Source organism: Rhinatrema bivittatum, chromosome 11 (genome assembly GCF_901001135.1).
Source record: "Rhinatrema bivittatum chromosome 11, aRhiBiv1.1, whole genome shotgun sequence".
Taxonomy (NCBI): Eukaryota; Metazoa; Chordata; class Amphibia; order Gymnophiona; family Rhinatrematidae; genus Rhinatrema; species Rhinatrema bivittatum.
The window spans coordinates 24295657-24315819 of record NC_042625.1 but is presented as its reverse complement, the minus strand read 5'-3'; the positions used below and the strand labels follow the sequence as shown (position 1 = coordinate 24315819).

The 20163-nt window shown below is 42.3% G+C and overlaps 1 protein-coding gene across 3 annotated transcripts in view; it reads right to left on the bottom strand.

The window, feature by feature from the left end:
* Window positions 1-20163, bottom strand: part of SH2B3 (SH2B adaptor protein 3) — a 191070-nt gene that overhangs the window by 149484 nt on the left and 21423 nt on the right. For all 3 annotated transcript variants that reach the window (XM_029572112.1, XM_029572111.1, XM_029572113.1), the window contains exon 2: window positions 19159-19962. In XM_029572112.1, coding sequence (XP_029427972.1) covers window positions 19159-19935 — 777 coding nt within the window. In that variant the 5' untranslated portion in view covers window positions 19936-19962. The remainder of the gene's footprint in view (window positions 1-19158; window positions 19963-20163) is intronic.

Below are 20163 nucleotides of genomic sequence, written 5' to 3'. Positions count from 1 at the left end.
TTCGCAATTCTCAATGCAGTTCAGGAATTTTGCCGATAGACGGTATTACAACTGTACTATAATTTATTATGATCATACTGCATTGTGTTCCCATATATGCTCACGCATGTGCTTGTTCATTAGCCTTGGTGGGAATAGAGAAAAATGGGGGGGGGGGAACTATTTACTGTAAGAAGTTTTGTTTAGTTGCTCTATTGTTATGTTTGTTATATTAAAATTCAATAAACATGTTAAAAAAAAAAAAAAAAAGATAGGAAACAGAGAAAACTATTTAGTCCAATCCTCTAAGGAGAAAGGTAAATAATGGAGTTCACCAGGGATTTATATTGGGACCAGCGTTAAAACTTGGTCAATCTGGAAAAGGGAGCAACGAGTAACAATCAAATTTGCAGTCAACACAAAAATATTCATAGTTAGAACTGAGCAACTTTGTCATCTAAAACAGCAGATTGCATTTGTTCACATTCAAGTGATGCACTTAGGGGAAAATAATCCCAACTACAGGAACATAATTCTGGTTTCCATATTAGGAGTCACCATAACCATAGCTTGCCTGCTTAATTTGAGGAAAGGGGAAGAGTAAGGAGTAGGGAGATCATATTGGTAGGGGGCCCAATTAGCACCTGGAACATATTGGAGGGGCACTGCATCTGCATGCTCCCCCCCCCCAAAAAAAAAACAAAAAAAACCCAACACCACTATACCTATTGGAGTCACCATCCAGGAAAATCTTGACGTCATTGCAGTTAATTAATTTGAAACTATAAAGATAGACCTTGATCCCACATAGCATATTAAGTCCGCATACCATATCTAACAGTAGTCAGTCCAGATAAGTATCTGGCAGACCCATTTCTTGTTAAATCACTCCCAGGGATAGCAAAGGCTTTCCCCCAGTCTGCCAGATTTAAAAGTGTGTTTGTGACTTTTCCTCAAAAACTTGTCCAAACCTTTTTTAAACCCTGCTATGCTAGAAACCTCGGCCACATCTTCTGGCAACAGATTCCACAGCTTGCATGTGCAGGCGTGAAAAAAAAATACTTTTGATGTTTTCTTTTAAATCTGCTGGCTGTTAGTCTCATGGTGTGTCTGCTTGCAGTAGAAATATTTAAAAGGATAAGTTTACATCCTTTATTTACCTGTTCCACCCCACTTATGATTTTATTAACTTCTATCATGTCTGAGGTCACGAGATGTGGTGAGCCTGAGAGGTCATGGTTTCTCAGAGCTCTGGGTGCTACTCTTCACAATCATCTGCAATCCCATCCTTAAAATAAGCCAGAATTGGTGGAAAACCTACTGGGAGATGCACAGATCTCCCAATAATATATATGCCCATAAAAAAAGGGGCAAAGAAGGATAAAGCAAGAGATGAGTGGGAGAAGGTAAAATGGCCGCCACCACTATGAGAAGTCAGACCTTGCCTGCACTCTTTAGTGAAATGATAGCAGAATTGACGGAGGCTGTAGTGGCTGCCTTAAAAAGGCACTCTTCCATTGATCTCCGAGCAAATTGCAGAGGTAAAAATCTGCTATTTCAGATTTTAATTCACAAATGGAGGGAGCTGAGAGAAGAATTTGTTGTTGAAGATGGGGCAATAGCAGAAAAAAGCTGGTTTTTTAGACTGGAAAAATGGGCAAAGCTGCAGTAGGAACAAAAATAGAGGATTTAGAAAACCACTCCAGGAGGAACAATATTCACATTGTTGGGCTGCCAGAAGAGATCTCAGACTCTGTCCTCTTTACCTAGGTTTTTTTTGTTTTATTTTTAGAAAAATGGATTCCTGAAGGTCCATCACTGCCCAACTTGAAAGGCACCATGAAAGTGGAGAGAGTGCACTGCTAGGAAGTAAGGAGGGGGAACATGCGGCAGAGAATCACCCTGGCCCAAAGTATTACATTTTGCACACTCACCACAGGAGACAGTGCAGGCATATCGGAAAGAGAGATTTGAAATACAAAAGACGTAAACCTTCGCCTTTTCCAAGATTACTCTGTGTCGGCAAAAAGGCGCACATTCAATCCCTTATGTGCTGCTCTAGTCCAAAAGCAGATTAAGTTCTCACTTCAGTATTCTGCTAAGCTTCGAGTATGGGTGGCAGCGCAGGTAAGGTGCAGCTATTTGAGGAGGTGGAAGCAGCAAGGCAATTTGTCAAGTCACTATACATTTCATACATACACTGGTGTCTGATATCAGTGGCAACAGTTTTCAGCGGGTTTTATTTTTCCTTCAACCAAGGGGAGCTGTTTGCAAACATGCATGGTTGTAAGAATGCTCCAGAACATTAAAGTTCTTTGAATTTCGGTTAATCGGTTCTATGATTGCTGGGTTTGTTTTTTGTTGTGTGTGGGGGGAGGAAGGGAATCCCCATTCCACGGTCTTTATGGATACAGATGATATGTGAAACACATGCAGAAGCCACTGAGCCGCAGGCGTGTGGAGCAAAGACCTGCTCTTCATCCTGGCTTATAGCACGAGCATAAACAGTGCTGCCCCTCCCAGCCGACTAAGGAGTCATTTATAAATCATCCTTTATGTCAGCAGAGATAAAAGTATGTTATTTTAGTGACTGGAGAAGGCGGATCCACGACAGCAAAAGCTCCCAAATCACAATCCTTGAGGTTCTGCGGGGTGTGGATCAAACTCTTTAACCCTTTTCATTGTTGTGTCAAGGGAAGGTGATGGGACTGATTATTACAGCAGGATCTGACAGCCAGAGCGACACTTGTCTTTCTGGGGGTGGGGGTGAGAAGGATTAAAGCTGAGTGAACAACAGTAGTTCATCTGAAGGTGACCTACTTCTGGAATAAGTTGGATCCCCCTTTGATTGTGGAGATGACTGACATTCTCTTGCGCAGGGGGTCAATTTAAATTGGAATATAAAATTTAAATTTTGAATTTTAGAGCCTTTGGTGTTTGACAGAAATCCCAACTCTGCAGCTTCCCAAGCATGGGTTTAACATCAGGAATGTCTGAGTTGGGAGGAGCGACACCCGTAGACATACAGCAGACCTCCTGCTCCCTAGAGAGCTTTGGTGTCTGCGTTATATAGGGGAGAAGGGGTTAAGAGGGGCGGCTTGGACATGAGAAGGGACATGGGGCGATTCTCAATACAGTCTCAGTAAGTATCTGAAGCTAAGACTTGATCAGAGGCAAATTGACTTGAGGGCAGAATCAAGGAAATAGGATATGGGACTAGCTTGGGGGTCCCAGATCGGGATAAGATTTTTTCTTACTTTCATTAAAAATGAAAAATCAATGCATTGAGTGATCTTGTTAGAATTCTCTTTAAATGTTAATGGGCTAGGCTCCCCCATAAACAGGTAAAAAATAATGAAGTGTTTAAGAGAATCAAAGCTGGGATAGCATGCATTCAAGAAAAAAAAACTCACTACAGATGCAGAAAGTCGGAAATTAAAAAGAACAGGAGGGGAGCCTGCTATTTCTCAGCAGTGAAAGGGAGAAAAGCGGAGAGGGCGGGTAGCCATCATTCACAAGAACTCAACTTTACAAGTGATGAAGGAAATTAAGGATCCGGGAGGGAGATTTAACACTATCATTGGGAAATTATGTGGTACACAGGTTACCGATAAGATGTGCAAACTGTTATCGGTATATAAAAACCTTTAAATAATGTAATCTATATGCATCTAACAAATACCAGCATAGTTTTTTGTAAAAGTAGAAAATCTCTTGAACACAAATGTGAAAGAGAAACAAACATTCTAGCAGGTGACTAATTGTGTTCATGATTTGTTAACATTTAGGAATGAAATACCCTTCCCTTTTCTTCCAGCCTTTTTAAGAGTAGGAGACCTATGCCAGAAATTACAGGTTTTAGATGCCTGGAGAATCCCGATATGAAAGTCTTCACATGTCTCCAGAGCACTTATAATCTACTCTAGATAGAGATTCATCTTAACTTCCCAAGAACGGTTTCCCAGAGTAGTTTCAGCAGAGATTGGTACATCAGGAATCTCGGATCATGCGCCCGTCTGGACTGATCTTAGAATAGTGGAGAAGTAAAGGGGGGAGAACAGCTCATCTGAAGGGTGACCTTGTGTTTCAGGGTTTCTTACAAAACAAATGGAAGGAATTTATCTTTCACAACAGGCAAACATGCAGAGACTCTCCTAAATTATTTCAGGAAACCAGCAAAGCTACTATGAAGGGGTAAATATCTTATCTGATGAGTAAGTCCGCCCATATAAACAAGACTGTTTTGGGTGGTAAAGAAAAAGTTGATTGGGCATTTAACAAAGGAAAGTAAAGCTGAGTACTGGTCTAGCTTAAAAGAGGGCATAAGAGATGCTGTAGCACTCTGTCTGGAAAAGTCTTAGCTAATGCTGTGAAAATTTGGAGGGGGAAAACTTAACGCTGAAACTCTTAAAACTGCACAGGGTAAGAGATATTGAAAGGGCAGATATCAGTGAGGCTTTAAAAATTTTCTACGAAACATTATACATGGAAGATAAAACTGGTGGTCAATCAGAAGACGACAACTTTTTCAAAGATATATACCTTTACCTAAAATTGCGGAGCAACAATTGAATTACTTGAATAGACCAATTCAGTCCTATGAAATTCTCAACGTAATAAATAATCACTACTGAATTGTGAGTTAAAAGATCTTTGCTAAAATGTTAGCAGACAGGTTAAGCCAAGTCCTTCCCTCAGTTATCTCCAGTAACCAAGTGGGATTTGTAAAAGGTAAATTAGTAACAGCCATGACTATGTAAAAGCCAAAGAATCTCAGTTATGGCTATTGGCTTTGATTCTGAAAAACCTTATGATCGTATTTCATGATCTTACATGTTTTCAGTTCTCAAAAGGTTCATCATTAAAAGGGGACATAGTTAAAAATATCGCGTGCTCTTATACAAAGGATTCGGTGTCTAATATAATAGACAACAGTTGTAAATCCTCTGACTTTCGTATGCGGCGAGGAGTCAGACAGGGTTGTCCACTTTCACCTTTATTGTATAAATTATCCATAGACCCCTTACTACGAAAATTGAATGGAAATGAGACTATTAAAGGGTTTGCCGAAAGGGGAAGAGATTTTAAAGCAGCGGTCTTTGCTGATGACGCTCTGGTCTCTCACAAACCCAAAGGAAGCTTTATAAAAAATGTTAGAGCATCAAAGATTATTTGCAGGGCTGAAAATGAATCAAGATAAAAGTCTGAAGCTCTGGCAGTGTTTGGGAACCTAAAAGAAAAAAAATGGGGAAATAAGTTTCCTTTACGGTGGGTGAAGGGAGAAATGAAATACCTAGGGATTAGAATTCTAGTAGATGATAGCCTGATTTACAAGGTAAATGTACAACTTCTACTGCGAGGTACGTCTCAGGCTTTGGTGCACTGGCATATAAGATCTTCTGACAAACTACTACTAATCATTCCCCCCCTGTCATCTGCGAAACTATCTGCTACTAGAGATAGAGCCTTCTCGATAGCAGGACCGATAGTATGGAACTCTATCCCTGGATAGCTAAGCTCTATCAGAGATTCCAAAACCTTCAAAAAAGAACTAAAAACATGGTTTAGACAATCATTCACAGATGGATATGATAAATCTTAGTTTTCATCTTGAACCCTACTTCTTTCTTTAACAAGTATTTTCTAATTTAAGTTATAATTAGTCTCCTGCTAGCTTGTTCTACTCTGCTTTTTGCCGAGATGTTATATTTATATTATCTGTAATTGCTTTACAACTTATAACTCGTTCTCTGTATGAAGTTGTTTCACTGTAAACCGGGGTGAAGGCACTCAGCTATACTTCGGTATATAAAAGAATATATATAAATAAATAAATAAATATTGCCTTTTTCACTAATTGGGAAGCTCCGTCTGCTGAAGATGATGGAGATGCCAAAGGGGCTCTGATGCAGATGTTACCTATAATGTTGAACCATAAGGATCGCAAAGAGATGAACTTGGGTTTCCTCTGGAATGGGTTGAAGGCAAGATTACCATTAAAGGTTCTAATGCAATCCTCAAATCAAGGGGGATTAAATTGCTCAAGCCTACAAAGATAACTTAGCATGCATGTTGCAACACACAGTGGACTGGTTGTTTGGCTCCTCACATTTCTCTCCTTGGGAGTATTTACAGAGTTGATTTGGACCATGCTCTCTGAATCCTTTACTTCAGGTAGAACCAGAAGTACAGACAGAACTGAAATCCCAGCTGGTTGTGGTCTCATGTAGGAAAGCATGGTCTTTGCTATGTAGATGGTCTCTTCAGTGAGGGCGTGCTTCATCCTTTATATTTATAAGCGGGAATGAACAAAATTACACTAGGAATGGAGAATGCGGTGTTTAAAGAATAGGACAGGAAGGGACTTAAGCGTAACCACCAATGTTTTAATGAGCACACAAATAGACTATGGAGTTTGAGAGTTGCAAAACCAGTTCTCCCTACCACAAAAAGGACTTTTATGCATACTTCAGCTGAGGCATTATATTACAGAACTCTTCAAAGCTAATCCAGATGTAGGCTTAGGGGAGTCCAAGAAAGATCCTTTTGGGTGAGAAAATTGTGAAACCATCTTGTGCTAAGTTCAATAAAGCTTTATCAAACTAGAGGATCAAGATGATCCTTTTGAAATTTTTGCAAGATGGTCAATGTGGTTGGAATTTACTTTCAGACCGATACAGTACAGTGCGCTCTGGTGGAGCGCACTGTTAACCAGCATTTGGACGCGCTAGCTTTACCCCTTATTCAATAAGGGGTAATAGCGCATCGGAAATGCAAGTCCAACCCCGCCCCCCCCCCCCCCGAGACTAATAGCGCCTGCAATATGCAAATGCATGTTGATGGCCCTATTAGTCATTCCCGTGCGATACAGTAAGTAAAATGTGCAGCCAAGCCGCACATTTTACTTTAAGTAATTAGCGCCTACCCAAAGATAGGCGTTAATTTCTGCCGGTGCCAGTAGAAGTGCACAGAAAAGCAGTAAAAACTGCTTTTCTGTGCACCCTCAGACTTAATATCATGGCGATATTAAGTCTGAGGTCCCAAAAGTTAAAAAAAAGTAAAAAATATTTAAAAGCAGCCCGCGGCTTGAAAACCGGACAATCAATTTTGCCGGCATCCGGTTTCCGAACCCGTGGCTATCAGCAGGTTTGAGAAAGACGCCAGCAAAATTGAGTGTCAGCTGTCAAACTCGCTGACAGCCGCCGCTCCTGTCCAAAAAGAGGCGCTAGGGACGCGCTAGTGTCCCTAGCGCCTCTTTTTACCGCGGGCCCTAATTTAAATAATTAAGTTACTGAATTGCGCGCACAGGAGAGTGGCCTGTGCACGCGCTGGGAGAGCGGGTGTTTGCCCGCTCTCCCACGATTTTTACTGTATCGGCCCATTTGTCAGTACAGGAGTTCCAATACTGTTACAAGCAAATCCCGGAAGTTACAGAAAATATATATATAGTGTTAAGAGAAACAATACAAGTTTTTATACCAGTTTTGTCACGAAAAAGAGAAGAAAGCGCAGATTTGCTCCTCAGATTTCTGCCTTATGTGTAAGGAAGTAGTAGGCAATTATATCCATGGATTTTGGTTGTGCCCACAAATATAAAAATTCTGAAGAGAGGTAGAGGAGTATTGTTTCAAAACGTCTCAAGTGCTATGTAAGGGAGGGCCGAAAGTCTGGCTCCAGCATATATGATAAGGTTCAGCCTACTTTAAAGTTCCAAACAAACTGTTTTTAGATAAAACAGTAAGCTTAATTGCAAAGAAAGCAATTCTAGCTATACTACAGAACAGGAGAAAGCTAAATTGGCTCAATGGGAATCTAGACTGGTTAAATTGTTAACTTTTGAATATCTTTTGCCAAATCCTTATCTAAAAGAAAGTATGAGGACATGTTGGACGTACGGCAACACTTCTATCTATCGTCTCTCACCAATGGTGTGAAATGTAATATTAAACCTATAATACACGGAGGACAGCATTGGGTACGAGACTGTGAAAGGGGAGTTTACTACCAGATATAGAGCGGTATACTGGTGTATGCCCGCCTCGCCCATGGTATTTATAATCATCATTTCAAGTATTCCTTGCATTTGCACTTACCTGTTCACTTTTACTCCCTTATGCTTTCGTTAAGTTTTAGAGTATGAGGTATGTTACAAGAGAAGATACTTTATAAAAGAACAGAAGGGGGGGGGGGGGAGGGCAGGAGGGAGAGGGGAGGAAGAAAGAAACAGAGTTTAACAAGTTTCCTGTTCAGATTCTTGGTTTTACATTCTGTATAGAGGAGGAGGTTATTTTGGCATATTGTGTTTAATCTCCTGATAGATGTGACTCACTGTTTCAAAAACCTAGTAAAGAAGTTATAAAAAAAAAAAACAAAAAACCTTCTCTCGTGTCCTCTTTCGGTCCTCACTTTTCCAAGCTTACGAACCCATTACCTATTTATCCTCTCATAAGCGGAGCAGTTCTATCCCCTCTCTGCACTCTTTCTAACTACGCTGTCTGTGTTTTTTCTGAGGGGGGGGGGGGGTATGATCAGAACTGCACACAATATTCAAGTTACACCGAGGCTCGATAGAAAGGCATTATATGCTGGTTTCCATTTCTTTCTGGATCTTGCCTGCATCTATTTGCTTTACTGACTGCCGCTGTTCACAGAGCCGGGGATTTCAGTGTAATGTCCACGATGTCCTTTTCCTGGCTGATGACTTAATACGTAAGCCAGCACCGTGTACCTGTAGGTGGGATTAATTTTCCCCAATATACATGACTTTGCGCTTGTCCACATTAAATTTAATCTGCCATGCAGAAGCCCAAACTCACAAGGCTGTTCTGCAATTACTCACAATTTGCTTTAACTTTGAATCATTCTGTATCATCTGCAAATCTGATCACTTCACTTGATGATGCTCCTTCTCAAATTCTCTCTTGGCCCGTCTCATTAGTATTTTACATCTAAAATTTGCCAGTACTTATGTTCTTACCCATTTTCCTCATTAGAATCTGCTTTCCATTTTTTAAAATGATGCGCTTTTGTCTTTAACTGCCTCTTTCACCTCATCATTAAACCTTGCTGGCAGTTCAACATTTTTTTTAAATGCATGGAATATATTTTATCTGGGCTTTCAATAAGATATTTTAAAACCATGTCCAAGGCTCATGAAAAAAAAAAATCTTAACCTTGGCAACATCTTTTTAATTCCTTTATAACCATAGTTCCCCTTTTAAAAAAAAGTTGTATGCTACTGAAGTAGTTTTACTTTACCTCCTCCGTGCAGTGATAATGTCAAATTGGAATATGATTACTATTGCTAAACAGCACCCCCACCATGCTCCCCCATCCAGCATCCAACTGAGGACTAGATCTCAAGTACTTGACCATTTCACTATGCTTTTCAATGGAAGTTAAAGACCTCAGTGTTTTTCTCACCCTTCTACTTATACAAACTTCAAATAAGAGCATTTTTTTTTTTTTTTTAAAGCTGCCTTGTAAAAATTACATCTGGTTAGATGTTTGAAAATTTTGACTTTGTAAAAATATATCTTAATCAGTTGTACAGGCTTTTATTGCAACACCTATTGATTATTATAACTCTATATAAAAGACCTTCCAAAATGTTTGTTATGTTTGGTGGCTCACCCCTACGCCGCTGGTCAAGTGGGCCTCTCTCCGGCGACGGATATCGCTGACCTCCGGCTGCACAGCAGGACGCTGCCATGGACACAGCCTCCTGCCCGTGCGGCCAACAATTGCCAGCTTTAAAAGGGCCCATGGCGGGAACAGGCTGTGGCACCCCCTTGATATCACATCCCAGAAGGGCTTCTCTGCTGCTTCCTCTTTGCCTCAATGGGTCAGCTACATTTTTTGTGGTGCGAGTTGCTGCTTCTTCCTGCATTCCTGATCCCGAGTCTGCCTAGTCTTTACCAAACCTTGCCTCCTTCCTGCCCTTCCGTGTCAGTCCTTCTCCTAGTCTCCTCTGCCTGTTCTCAGGTTGACTTCTGAATCTGACCTTAGCCGGCACTTGACTACTCTTGCCTGGATATTGACCACTCTTACTTGCCACCAGCCACCAACTCTCCTAACTTGTCGCTTGCCTAATAATGGACCTACTGCTTAAGCCTGCTTCATAGAGACTCTCGCCTAAAACCTGCCAGGCCCCAGAAACCAGGGGCTCAACCCGAGAAAGGGATTGGTATAGGCGAAGCTGCTTATCCATCTCTTCCCAGCGTAGATCCTCCACAGCTGTCGGTGATAACCTACAGGGCCTTCCCTGTAGGTTGAGCCAACCTCACCACAGCACAAGGGTCTATGAAACTTACAAAGTCAAATTAGAGTCCTGCTACTTGGCTTATTATTCGTGTGATTATAGGGATCATTTATCTCCTATATTATAGCATTTAAACTAGCTACCAGTTTTTAGGATTTCTTTTTTTAAAAAGTTATAGTTCTAGTATTTAAGATTTACAAAACAGTACGCCTCAATATTTAAGCGATTTACTTCAGTTTTATGTTCCACATGATCGTTGCATTCTGAAGATAAGCAGCTGCTGGTGGTGCCTTCATACAGGGAAGTTCACCTGCTGCCTGTGCATTAAGACATGAATTTTCAGTTGCAAGTCTCACACTTTGAAATGCATTGCCAGACCTTAAATTATTCCAAGTAAAACTCTTATTTCTGCAGGCATGTGGACAAATCCATTTTGGACTATTATAATGCTAGTCATCTACTATTTTAATGTTTATGTAATTCTTGGTCCTCATTTAGAATAAGTGGAAGCCACAATAAGCGGTTATAAGAAACTTGTCTGTCCTAGGATCAGCTGCTACATGAAGCAGCCGTGTATGGCATCTAGAAGCTTAACCTCTCTAGCACGCCCTGAGGAGACACTGATCCAATCAATCAATACTGGAGTAATGGAAGTTTCCCCATTATTGCATTACGAGTTTTGTCTGTCTTTCTAGTTTCTCCTAGTATTTCACAATTTATTTCTTCATTTTGACCCAGCGGACGGTGGCATACACCCACTGTTACACTTTTAGCAATCGCAGATGGAATTTCTATCCACAAGGATTCCACAGTGCATTTTGCTTCTTGCACGACCTTCATCATGCTGGACTCTGCCATCCTTTACGTATGCTGCGCCCCATCCACCAATTTGATCTGCCCTGTTGTGTAGTTATAATTTATACCCGGATTTCAGTGTCCCATTGGTTACTTTCCTTACACCACGTCTCCGAGATGCTTATTATGTCTGTCCTAGCCGAAACCCACTGACATTCCCTGGAGGCCACAGGCCCCTCCCCCCCCCCAAAAAAAAAAAGTGCCGGGGCCAAGAACCACCCCGAACCCCATTTACCCCCATCCGTAAGGGTCCTATGCAATGAAAGGGGACAGGAGGGATGCCTGCTTGTGTGCCATCCCCTTGAAATGGTGGCGGTTGGCCCTGAGACCGGCACCACAGTGACAACCCAACAGCACCGGTCTCATGGCCAGTCTGTGCCATTTTGTACATTCTTACAATAAAAAACAGTGCGGGCCATGCATCAGAGCAGCACCATCCAAATAAAAAAATAAAAATGGGAGGATGACGCAAAGGCAGGAGACACTAACTCATCCCTCCCGCCTCTTATGGCAGAGGACCCCCCATGGATGGAGTTTAAGTGGGGGCCGGATTGGTTTTTGGCCCTCAGTACCTGTCTGAGTGGTGGTGTGTCAGAGTCACCAGAATCCAGAAAGGTTTTTTTGGGGTGGGGAGTTGGAGGCCCTGGGAAGGTATTCTTCAGCCACTGGAAGGCTCTGCCAGCAATCCAAGCCTCCTCCTGTCTAGGCAGTCAGTGGGAAGCCATGCACACCCCTCCACTCCTGGCCCCAAAGCACATTAAATATTATTTCCATAAAGTCTCAAGTCTTTTTTTCCAGACTTCTGGCATTCGCATTCAGATGTTTAAAGTATGTTTATTTGTATTTCTAATTTTATTTGTATTCACAAACTGATTGTTAGCAGATGATACAGGCAGTATGGAGTCAATCATATTGGTGTGATCTTTATTTAAATCCATCTGGTCTACTTCAGCATTTATCATAGACTCTATAGTGGGATACTTTCCCAGTTTTGCAAGCAGATCAGGCCCTCTGAATTATGCACATCCTAGAGAGACTACTAACTCCCCCTCCCCGGTCTAATTTAAAAAGCTGCTCATTCTCCTTTTGCAGGGTTAATACCAGCAAGCGGGTTCCACCCTGCTTAAGATGGAGAACAGCCTCAACTCAGTATACGACAGCATTCAAACAAATAAATGGGAAAGGAATGGAGAAAACACTCACACAGATTATAACGCCTTCATGCAAGTCTACGGTGCGACCTCACCTTGAATATGGAGTACAGTTCTTGGTCGCCCCATGTCAGGATAGATATAAGCAGAACTAGAAAAGGACAGAGAAGGCACTTATGAAGTGAAACTAAACAGGCTAGAGCCCTTCAGCTTGGAGAAGAGAGGACTGAGAATATGATGGAGGTTTATATAAATCATGAGCGGGATGGGAGAGATAAGGGAATGGGTAACTTATTTACCATTTCAAACAGACTAGGGGGACACGCCATGAAAACCAGTAGGTAGCCAATTTAAACACATGTTTGAGAAAGTATTTTTTTCAGCCAACATACAATGAAGCTATGGAATTTGTTGCCAGAGGATGCAGTAGAAGTTAATAGCATAGCTGGATTTAAAAAAAAAAGTTTCTAGACAGCAGGTCCATTAACACTCTTTAGCCAGGCAGGCTTAGGGATCGCCAGCTCCTACATCTGGGAATGGGCAATAAGGAAGTGAGCTTCAGGTACGTCCAATTGCCTACTTTTAGGGGAGACACTGCTGGACTATTGGTTTGACCCAGGAGGCCACTAGCTTTGTTCTTATGTACTCAGCAATATCCAGGCTATGAACAAAGTCTCAGATCAGGACATTTTTGCTCCTTTGCACTATGAAGAGAATGTTCAAAGGCATTATGCACATAAAAGTAGATTATATATAAAGTCACAGCAATTTTCAAGAGCCTTTTTATGTGCGTACATTTTTTTGAAAATTGCCTATGTGAACAAACTTGCAACAGAGGGAATCTCAATCAGGACTCACGGATTAGAGCTAGAGGCAATAGTGAATTGATGTGTCCTGGTCAAATACTCACTATTAAGTCCATAAAGAGAAATCTGATGTCAACTCAAGAATATTTATGTTATCTATTCTAAAGGATGGAGAGCATGTATTAGTATTGAACATTTGAACCAAGTATGGCATTTTAATGCGTGTCCTGAAAGAAAAATACATAACAATGGGCTAGACAGCTCATTCTCTTCTGGACATTCCTTCTCTAGCCCTTAATTACAGAAGTAATATGAAAAAATATATAGAACAGTAAGAAAATAGACATTTCATAATGAGGTGCAATTATAGTTATCTATAAACTCATCAGATGTTACTTTTCTTTCCTTCTCTCTCAGATGGGTCAGGGACAGTTGTTTTTAACACCTTCTAGACCACAATTTCCAGCCATTCAATGCGAACAACAAAATTCAGAATAAAAACTTACAAAGCAAAACAAAAATACAAATCAGCTCAAATCGATTCTGTCTAAACTCAGCATTCTTGCAAAGGCCTGAATAAAGGGGAAAAAAAAAAAAAAAGCTTTCACTTTTTGCTAACACATCTACCCAAAGTCAAACACTACTAGCATAGACCGTGTACTACAACTTTTCCTGGGGGTCAAATGGGCACCACCCAAGACTGCATACACAGCTAGTGCAAGCAGTCCTTTCCTATAGACTGTCAAGATCTGGAAGTCATGCTGGCGCACACAACTTGCACAATACCATTTCTTTTTCTTTTCTTTATTCGTTTTGGGTTTTTGCGGTTTGATTATTGAAGGGCATCAGCTTCACTGAACCATGAAATTTTACTATAAATAAAAAATATAAAATAAAATTTTATAATAAAAAAATAAAAAATAATAAAAAATAAAAACAAGCTGGCTTGGCAGACTGGGTTGGGCCACTTTGGTCTTTTTCTGCCGTCATTTATTAGATTACTGTACTATTATTGCAACTTCTCCTTCATGGATGAAAGCTACTAGTCATTTTCATGGCTTGCATATTACACGCCAAATTATCCTTCCCTTTAAAAACTGTGCAAAACCATCTGGCTTATAAACAAGATTACTAATCTAAATCATTCCATAGACAAAAATATAAAACAGATTGCCGTAAGTGTTAAACTTATACCAAATTTGGTTATAACATTTTTATTCAATGTTTAAAAAGCTACAACCTCAAATTTCTGTAACATATTTCCAAAAAAATACAGATGGAATTCTTCAACTGCAGCAGTCTTCAGTCAGAAATGGGTCTGGTTTCCAGACAGCCACAATGAACAGCTTTCATGTGAGGAGATGCTCAACACACTAGGGTCTCTTCAACCTGGAAAAATTATGGTTGAGGGGGATATAGGACAGAGGTATATAAAATCATAAAAGGTGTTATTCCCTGCAGCACTGAAAAATAAACTCCAACCACCGACTCACCTAAAGTTTGAGGCCTGTCACTTGACTGGAGCTACTAGGACTGCCCATGGTCCAATGAAAGATGACAGTGCTGCTGCTGGCCTGGGGAAGAAACATGGTGAGGCTGGGAAAAGGCAGATAAAGGGAATGGGCAATGACCCCGGGGAGAAGGAGGAGAAAATCTAGGGAGAAAAAAAAAAAAAGAAAAAAACAATTTTCCCCTGGATCTTAAAATAAATTTTGGGTGGCACCCAATTTTTAGAACGTTTTCCCACATCTGATTCTCTGTATCTCTTCATACAAAAAAAAAAAAAGTAAGAGCGCTTGACAAAGCTATCAGGTTTAAAACCATACAGATGGAAGTACCTCTTCACATAACAGCCAACTTATGGCACTCCAAGATGAATTTGTACCAGATATATCTGCATATACTGGGGACTCACTGTATGGGAGCATCTTGCATGCATCTCAGTAATATGTATCCTAGAAACTAAACCAACTAGAGTGGTCAAGGACTAGGTTGAGAGCTATTTGCCTTCATTTTCATCCACTTAAGATTGCAGACAGAGTGGGGCAAACAGTTCCCTTATTGATTGCATTCTATGACTTGTGTTCATTATGTGATTTCCCCCTGAAGAAGCCACAATTGGCAAAAAATTGGTGCTATTTGTTGGGGAATCAGGGCATTGTATGCTATTAATTCTAAGAGAGAATGTGAGGTCTCGTCTGTTATTTATTACGTGGGCGAGTGGATATTGTGCATATTTGCAGTATTGTTTTCACATGTGTATATTTATGTTTGAGGGTATTGACCATTATAAATGTCACTGTATTTATTAATGGACTGTGAGCTTACATAATATGTTGGAGTAGTTTTATGAGGGTTGAAGGGGGATATGATAGAGGTCTTAAAATCAAGAGATGTCTAGAAAGGGTAAATGTGAGTCATTTATTACTCTTTTGGATAATACAAGGACTAGGGGCCATTCCATGAAGTTAGCAAAAAAGTGCAGAGGGCAGTGGGATGAATCTGGACAGACCCTCTGGGCTATGCAGACAACCTTTTCAAATGCATAATGCTGAAGTGGCAAACTGCACCGACTTACCATAGCGGTAATGCACTGGTAAGACATCTATGAGCCTATTTTTTGTCAGGGTTAAACCCATATGCAGTGGTAACACCTCTGTACATGCTGAGGAGGCACCTTCTGCTTCTCCTCAGAGACTGAGCGGTCCTCTAGTGTGTACAAAATACTGATACCACATGTAAAAAGAGACCCCACATAGGCCAGAAGCAAGAGATTACATTTTGCCTGTGTGTGTGTATAGGGGGGGGGGGGGGGGGGGGAGGGGTCCTTGACATTTGTGCACTTTTCAGCTAGTCTCTGCTTCGCGTACAGGTACAACAGGATTAAAAACGTGACCATTTCACTAAAAGCTTTCTTGCCTTAGCTAACCAGCATCGGAAGAACCGGGTCAGGAAAAAAAAAAAAAAAATCAATCATCAATCTAGCAAGGTCCCAGCCATCTGGGTAGCTTAGCATCCTGGCTCCATTTCTCCAATGGTTCACAGGGAACTCCGCTGGCACAGTAAAGAGTTACCAGCCGGCTTAAGTTTTCTTCCAAGCGGATCCACATTACGCCCACTGACCTCTAACGTTAAGCGGCCCACCCACCCCCAAACCTGCAATGCTATAATGGTAGGACTAGATCTGCCTTTTTCCAGGGGCAGATCTCTTCTTCACCAGCAGTACAAACAACAACAAAAAAAACAAAACGCTTGTATGAAACCAATCCAGATGTGGCATGCATTTCTACTCAGCAGCAACCTCCTATTCACTCTAAAGCAGGGCCGGGGCTCGTTTTCCTGTATTCTGCAATCCTTTCTGATTCACCTCTGCTATTCACTATAGCAACAGTTGCTAGCCAAGGGTCCATGCACCCTCCCGAACGCTGCAAACGTGCACCCTAAATCTGGCAACTGGTCGCTGCCACCGTGCGTGGATTTCCCCTCCCCCCACCAAGGATTCTGGCTCCTTGCCCCCAGCATGAGGGACTGAGGACCTGAGCCAGACGAGCCCAGAAGCTTCCTCGTGGCAGTGCACAGCACCACCGCTGAACCACCAGGCAGCCCCGTTTTTATTTTTAAATACAAGCCTCTCACGCTAAAGCCAGAGCTCTCATTAGTGAAATGGAAATCCTGATCTGCCATCCCCCCACCCCCAAATCACCTATTCCTGTTTCAAAGGCCCATCCTCCAACTAGGAACTTCTGAAGAAGTTTTGGGTTTTTTTTCTTGCAGAAAGAATAAGGACACAGCAACCATCATCAGGTCCTATCTTATCTGTGACCCCCCCCCCCCCTTGGGTTGCTGTACTCTGGGCCATGATGTGTAGGGGGCACTGTGTCAGCAAACATGGGGGGGAGGGGGGGGGGAGGCAGTTGTGGTGCCATCGCTCAGACACAAAAGCATCCACCCCACACGCGAAAGGTGCTGTGGCGGTGAATAGCTGGAGGTACGGGCAGCTGGCCCAGAAGGGAGGGGGCATGCCCAGCTGAGCCTGCTAACATCTGTAACCCCAACCCAGTGCTTAGCACTTCTAACTTAAGAGAGGACATATGGAGAGAGGGAATGGGGGGGGATCTTAACCAGCCTGACAACATCAAGAAAAAGCAAGCCTGGAGCATTTATTCCTTGTAAGGCTCTGTATGGTTGCAAGGAGGGTCCCACGTGTGCTGTATTCATGCATACGGTTCTCATGCAGGTCCCTGCGGCCATTTATGCTGCATCCATACAGTGCGATCAGGGTCTGAGCAACAGCAGGCTGCTTTACTTACATTTTACAGTACTGGAAGTAGCCAAGTGGCAGGCACAAAAACCTTAAAGCATTAATATCAACTCAGGAACACTGCAGAAAGTCAGAGAAAGTGCACCTTTTTTTTTTACACAACCAATTGGCTTATTTAAAAAATATGGAGGTGATTTGCAAAAGGGTTTATGCACATAGAAGTAGCATCTCTCATAGCAATTTTCAAACGCCCATAAACCTACATTTTACCCGTGTAAATCACCTCTGAAGCCTTTTACTGAAGTTGATTTAGGCTGTACCTACACATCATGGCATTTACAGTATTTCCAGTCACAGCCAATTTCCATCTTTCTTTAATCACTTACAAAAAGCTCCTTTGAGTACTTTTGTGCACTTTTTTTTTTTTTGGGGGGGGGGGTTGACCTATATAAAGCCTCAACTGAACCAATCAGCTTGTGCTGGCAAACCTCGGGTCTCCCCACTGTACACGAGGTAGGTTTATCCGCGCTCTCTACCCTGGATGGGTGGGTGTGTAACAGAATCCAGCAGCCTCATGTGGTAATTTTAGAATAACTCGCCCAGCACTCATTTCTTGGCAGACCCTCCCCATCAGCCACACTCAAAATATTTTTTCTACTTGGCAACATTATTGTTAAGGCAATGTAAAATCCAACTGCCAATGATGTATTTATTAACCAGGTTATAGTTAATTGGAATGCACGGGATTAGCACATAAAAAAGGCACAGGAAAGACATTTAAGAACTGTTTAATGATGTCAATGTACAGTGACACGTCAGCCTGAACAGGTAAAGCAGCTTCCACGCGGCAGAAGCAAGTTTGTACGGAAGCTCTTGGGTTTCAGAGTGTGGAGTCCAAGCGCCAGGCTCAACCGGCTAAATGCCAATGGATCCACTGAACACTGCTCTACCCTCAACCCCAACCTTCAAGACACAGGCAGCCAAATCCATGCCAGTAAGGCTGAAGACTTAAGGATTCATAAAAAACACTCCATGCATGTGTCAAAATAGTAGCACATACAAAAAAAAAAAAAAAAACCACCCACACAAGGTCAAAATATTCTCCAGCAACACCAAATTTTAAAAGGAAGCAATAACCTTTAGAAATTCAAAATGAGAAAATCTACTTTAAGTAAAGTCAATACAAGTTCCTGAGTTTACCTCTTCCCACTGGTTTGCAAACCTTCTCATCCACTTCTTCCTTGGTCACTCAATCACAAACCATTCTCTGCTTTCTAACTGGCCTACGAGGCCAAAGAACTGAGAAGTAATGCAGGGCTCTCTGCTCTTGGTTTGAATGGGTTTTTTTTTAACTTCCAAAAGGCTTGCAAGTTTTATTCAATGCAATGCACAGCCAATGCAAGAAACACAGAAAAGTTTTGAAGACAGTGGGAAAAAAAAAAAAAAAAACCAACCCACACCTTTCGATCATGTTTTTTCAGCATTAAATACACCCTAGAGCTTCACCAGTGCTCCTAGCCCATGGACAGCAGCTGGAATGGTCGCATTTCAGAAGCCCTGGCACCAATCACCTTCCCAGAAACAAGCTAGTTTCACAGACAAAAAAAAAAAAAAGAAGAAGAGTAGGCCCAACAGCAGCATTTCCAACTTGATCCTGGAGCTTCACCAAACAGGTCTGGTTTTCAGATTTTCCACAATGAATATGCATGAGCTGTATTTGCATGTAATTGTTTCTGTTATACAAATGCACCACATGTACCATTCAATGTGCAACAAGACCTGAAAGGTAAGGCCGTGGGAGCAGATTGAAGAGACTGCTTTACTGTTTGTCATCAGGAGCCTTACCTTTGGCGGGTCGTACAGCTCTAGCAGGTACTCTTCACTTTCAGACGCCCCTGCCTTCCGCAAAACCAACCGACACCGCTGCCAGAGAGTCCCGTTGTTGTCCATGCCGGCTTCATCCACCATGCCATACTTCAAATGGCCTTCTTTACAGACCTCGTTAGCCTGATCGCTCGAAACGGTCCAAGGCAATATCCTTTTGGGTAGGCCGCGCCACCTGGGGGATCCCACTAGATCCGGGCCCGCCTCCCGGTGCTCTGCGGGCGCGGGTTCTGAAGACTTCCTGCGGAATATATTGCGCAGGCTCCTGCGCAGCTGACTGAGAGAGAAGCGCATTAGCTGCCTCCCCGCCTGCGGCGAGGCCCTTGCCAAAAGCTCCTCGGAACTCCAGGATTTGGGCAGGCCGCGCAGGCTGGCGTCGGAAGCCCGATGCTCCGGGCGGTCAGTGGCCTCGACCTTGGCTGCGAACGTACCCGAGGAGCCTTCGGCTAGCCTTCTCCTGGTTTCTCGGTAATCCCGTACTGTATTTAGAGGCAAGAGTCTGATGTGGTCCATGGTCGCGCTCTCTTTAACTTCGTTCCGGAAGTACTGCTGGAAGAGATCTGTGAACTGCAGCGAGAAATTCTCAGCTGCCAGGATGTCATGGTGGGGGTTCTTATTTGCAAACAGCCAGTACTGCTTGGCAAGCTCTTTCGCCGTCGTAATGGCATGCAGCTCACAGAACTCATTCCAGCCTTGAGGAAGCGAGGCAGTCCCTGGTTGAATAGTGTCGCCATTCATTGCAGTGACCGGACCGGTTGAAGTGCGCTATGGAACAAAAAAAAAAAAAACAAACACACACACACATTGGATCAGGGGACTTTCCACACATTATACTGCTGTCATCTTTCATAATAAGAGGGGGGAAAAAAAACCAAAACACTTCTATAAAAAAAACAAGTGGAAGTTTGTACCTCTTATCAACTGTCCAAAGACATTAAACAACCTCCCAAAAACCTGCACATGTAC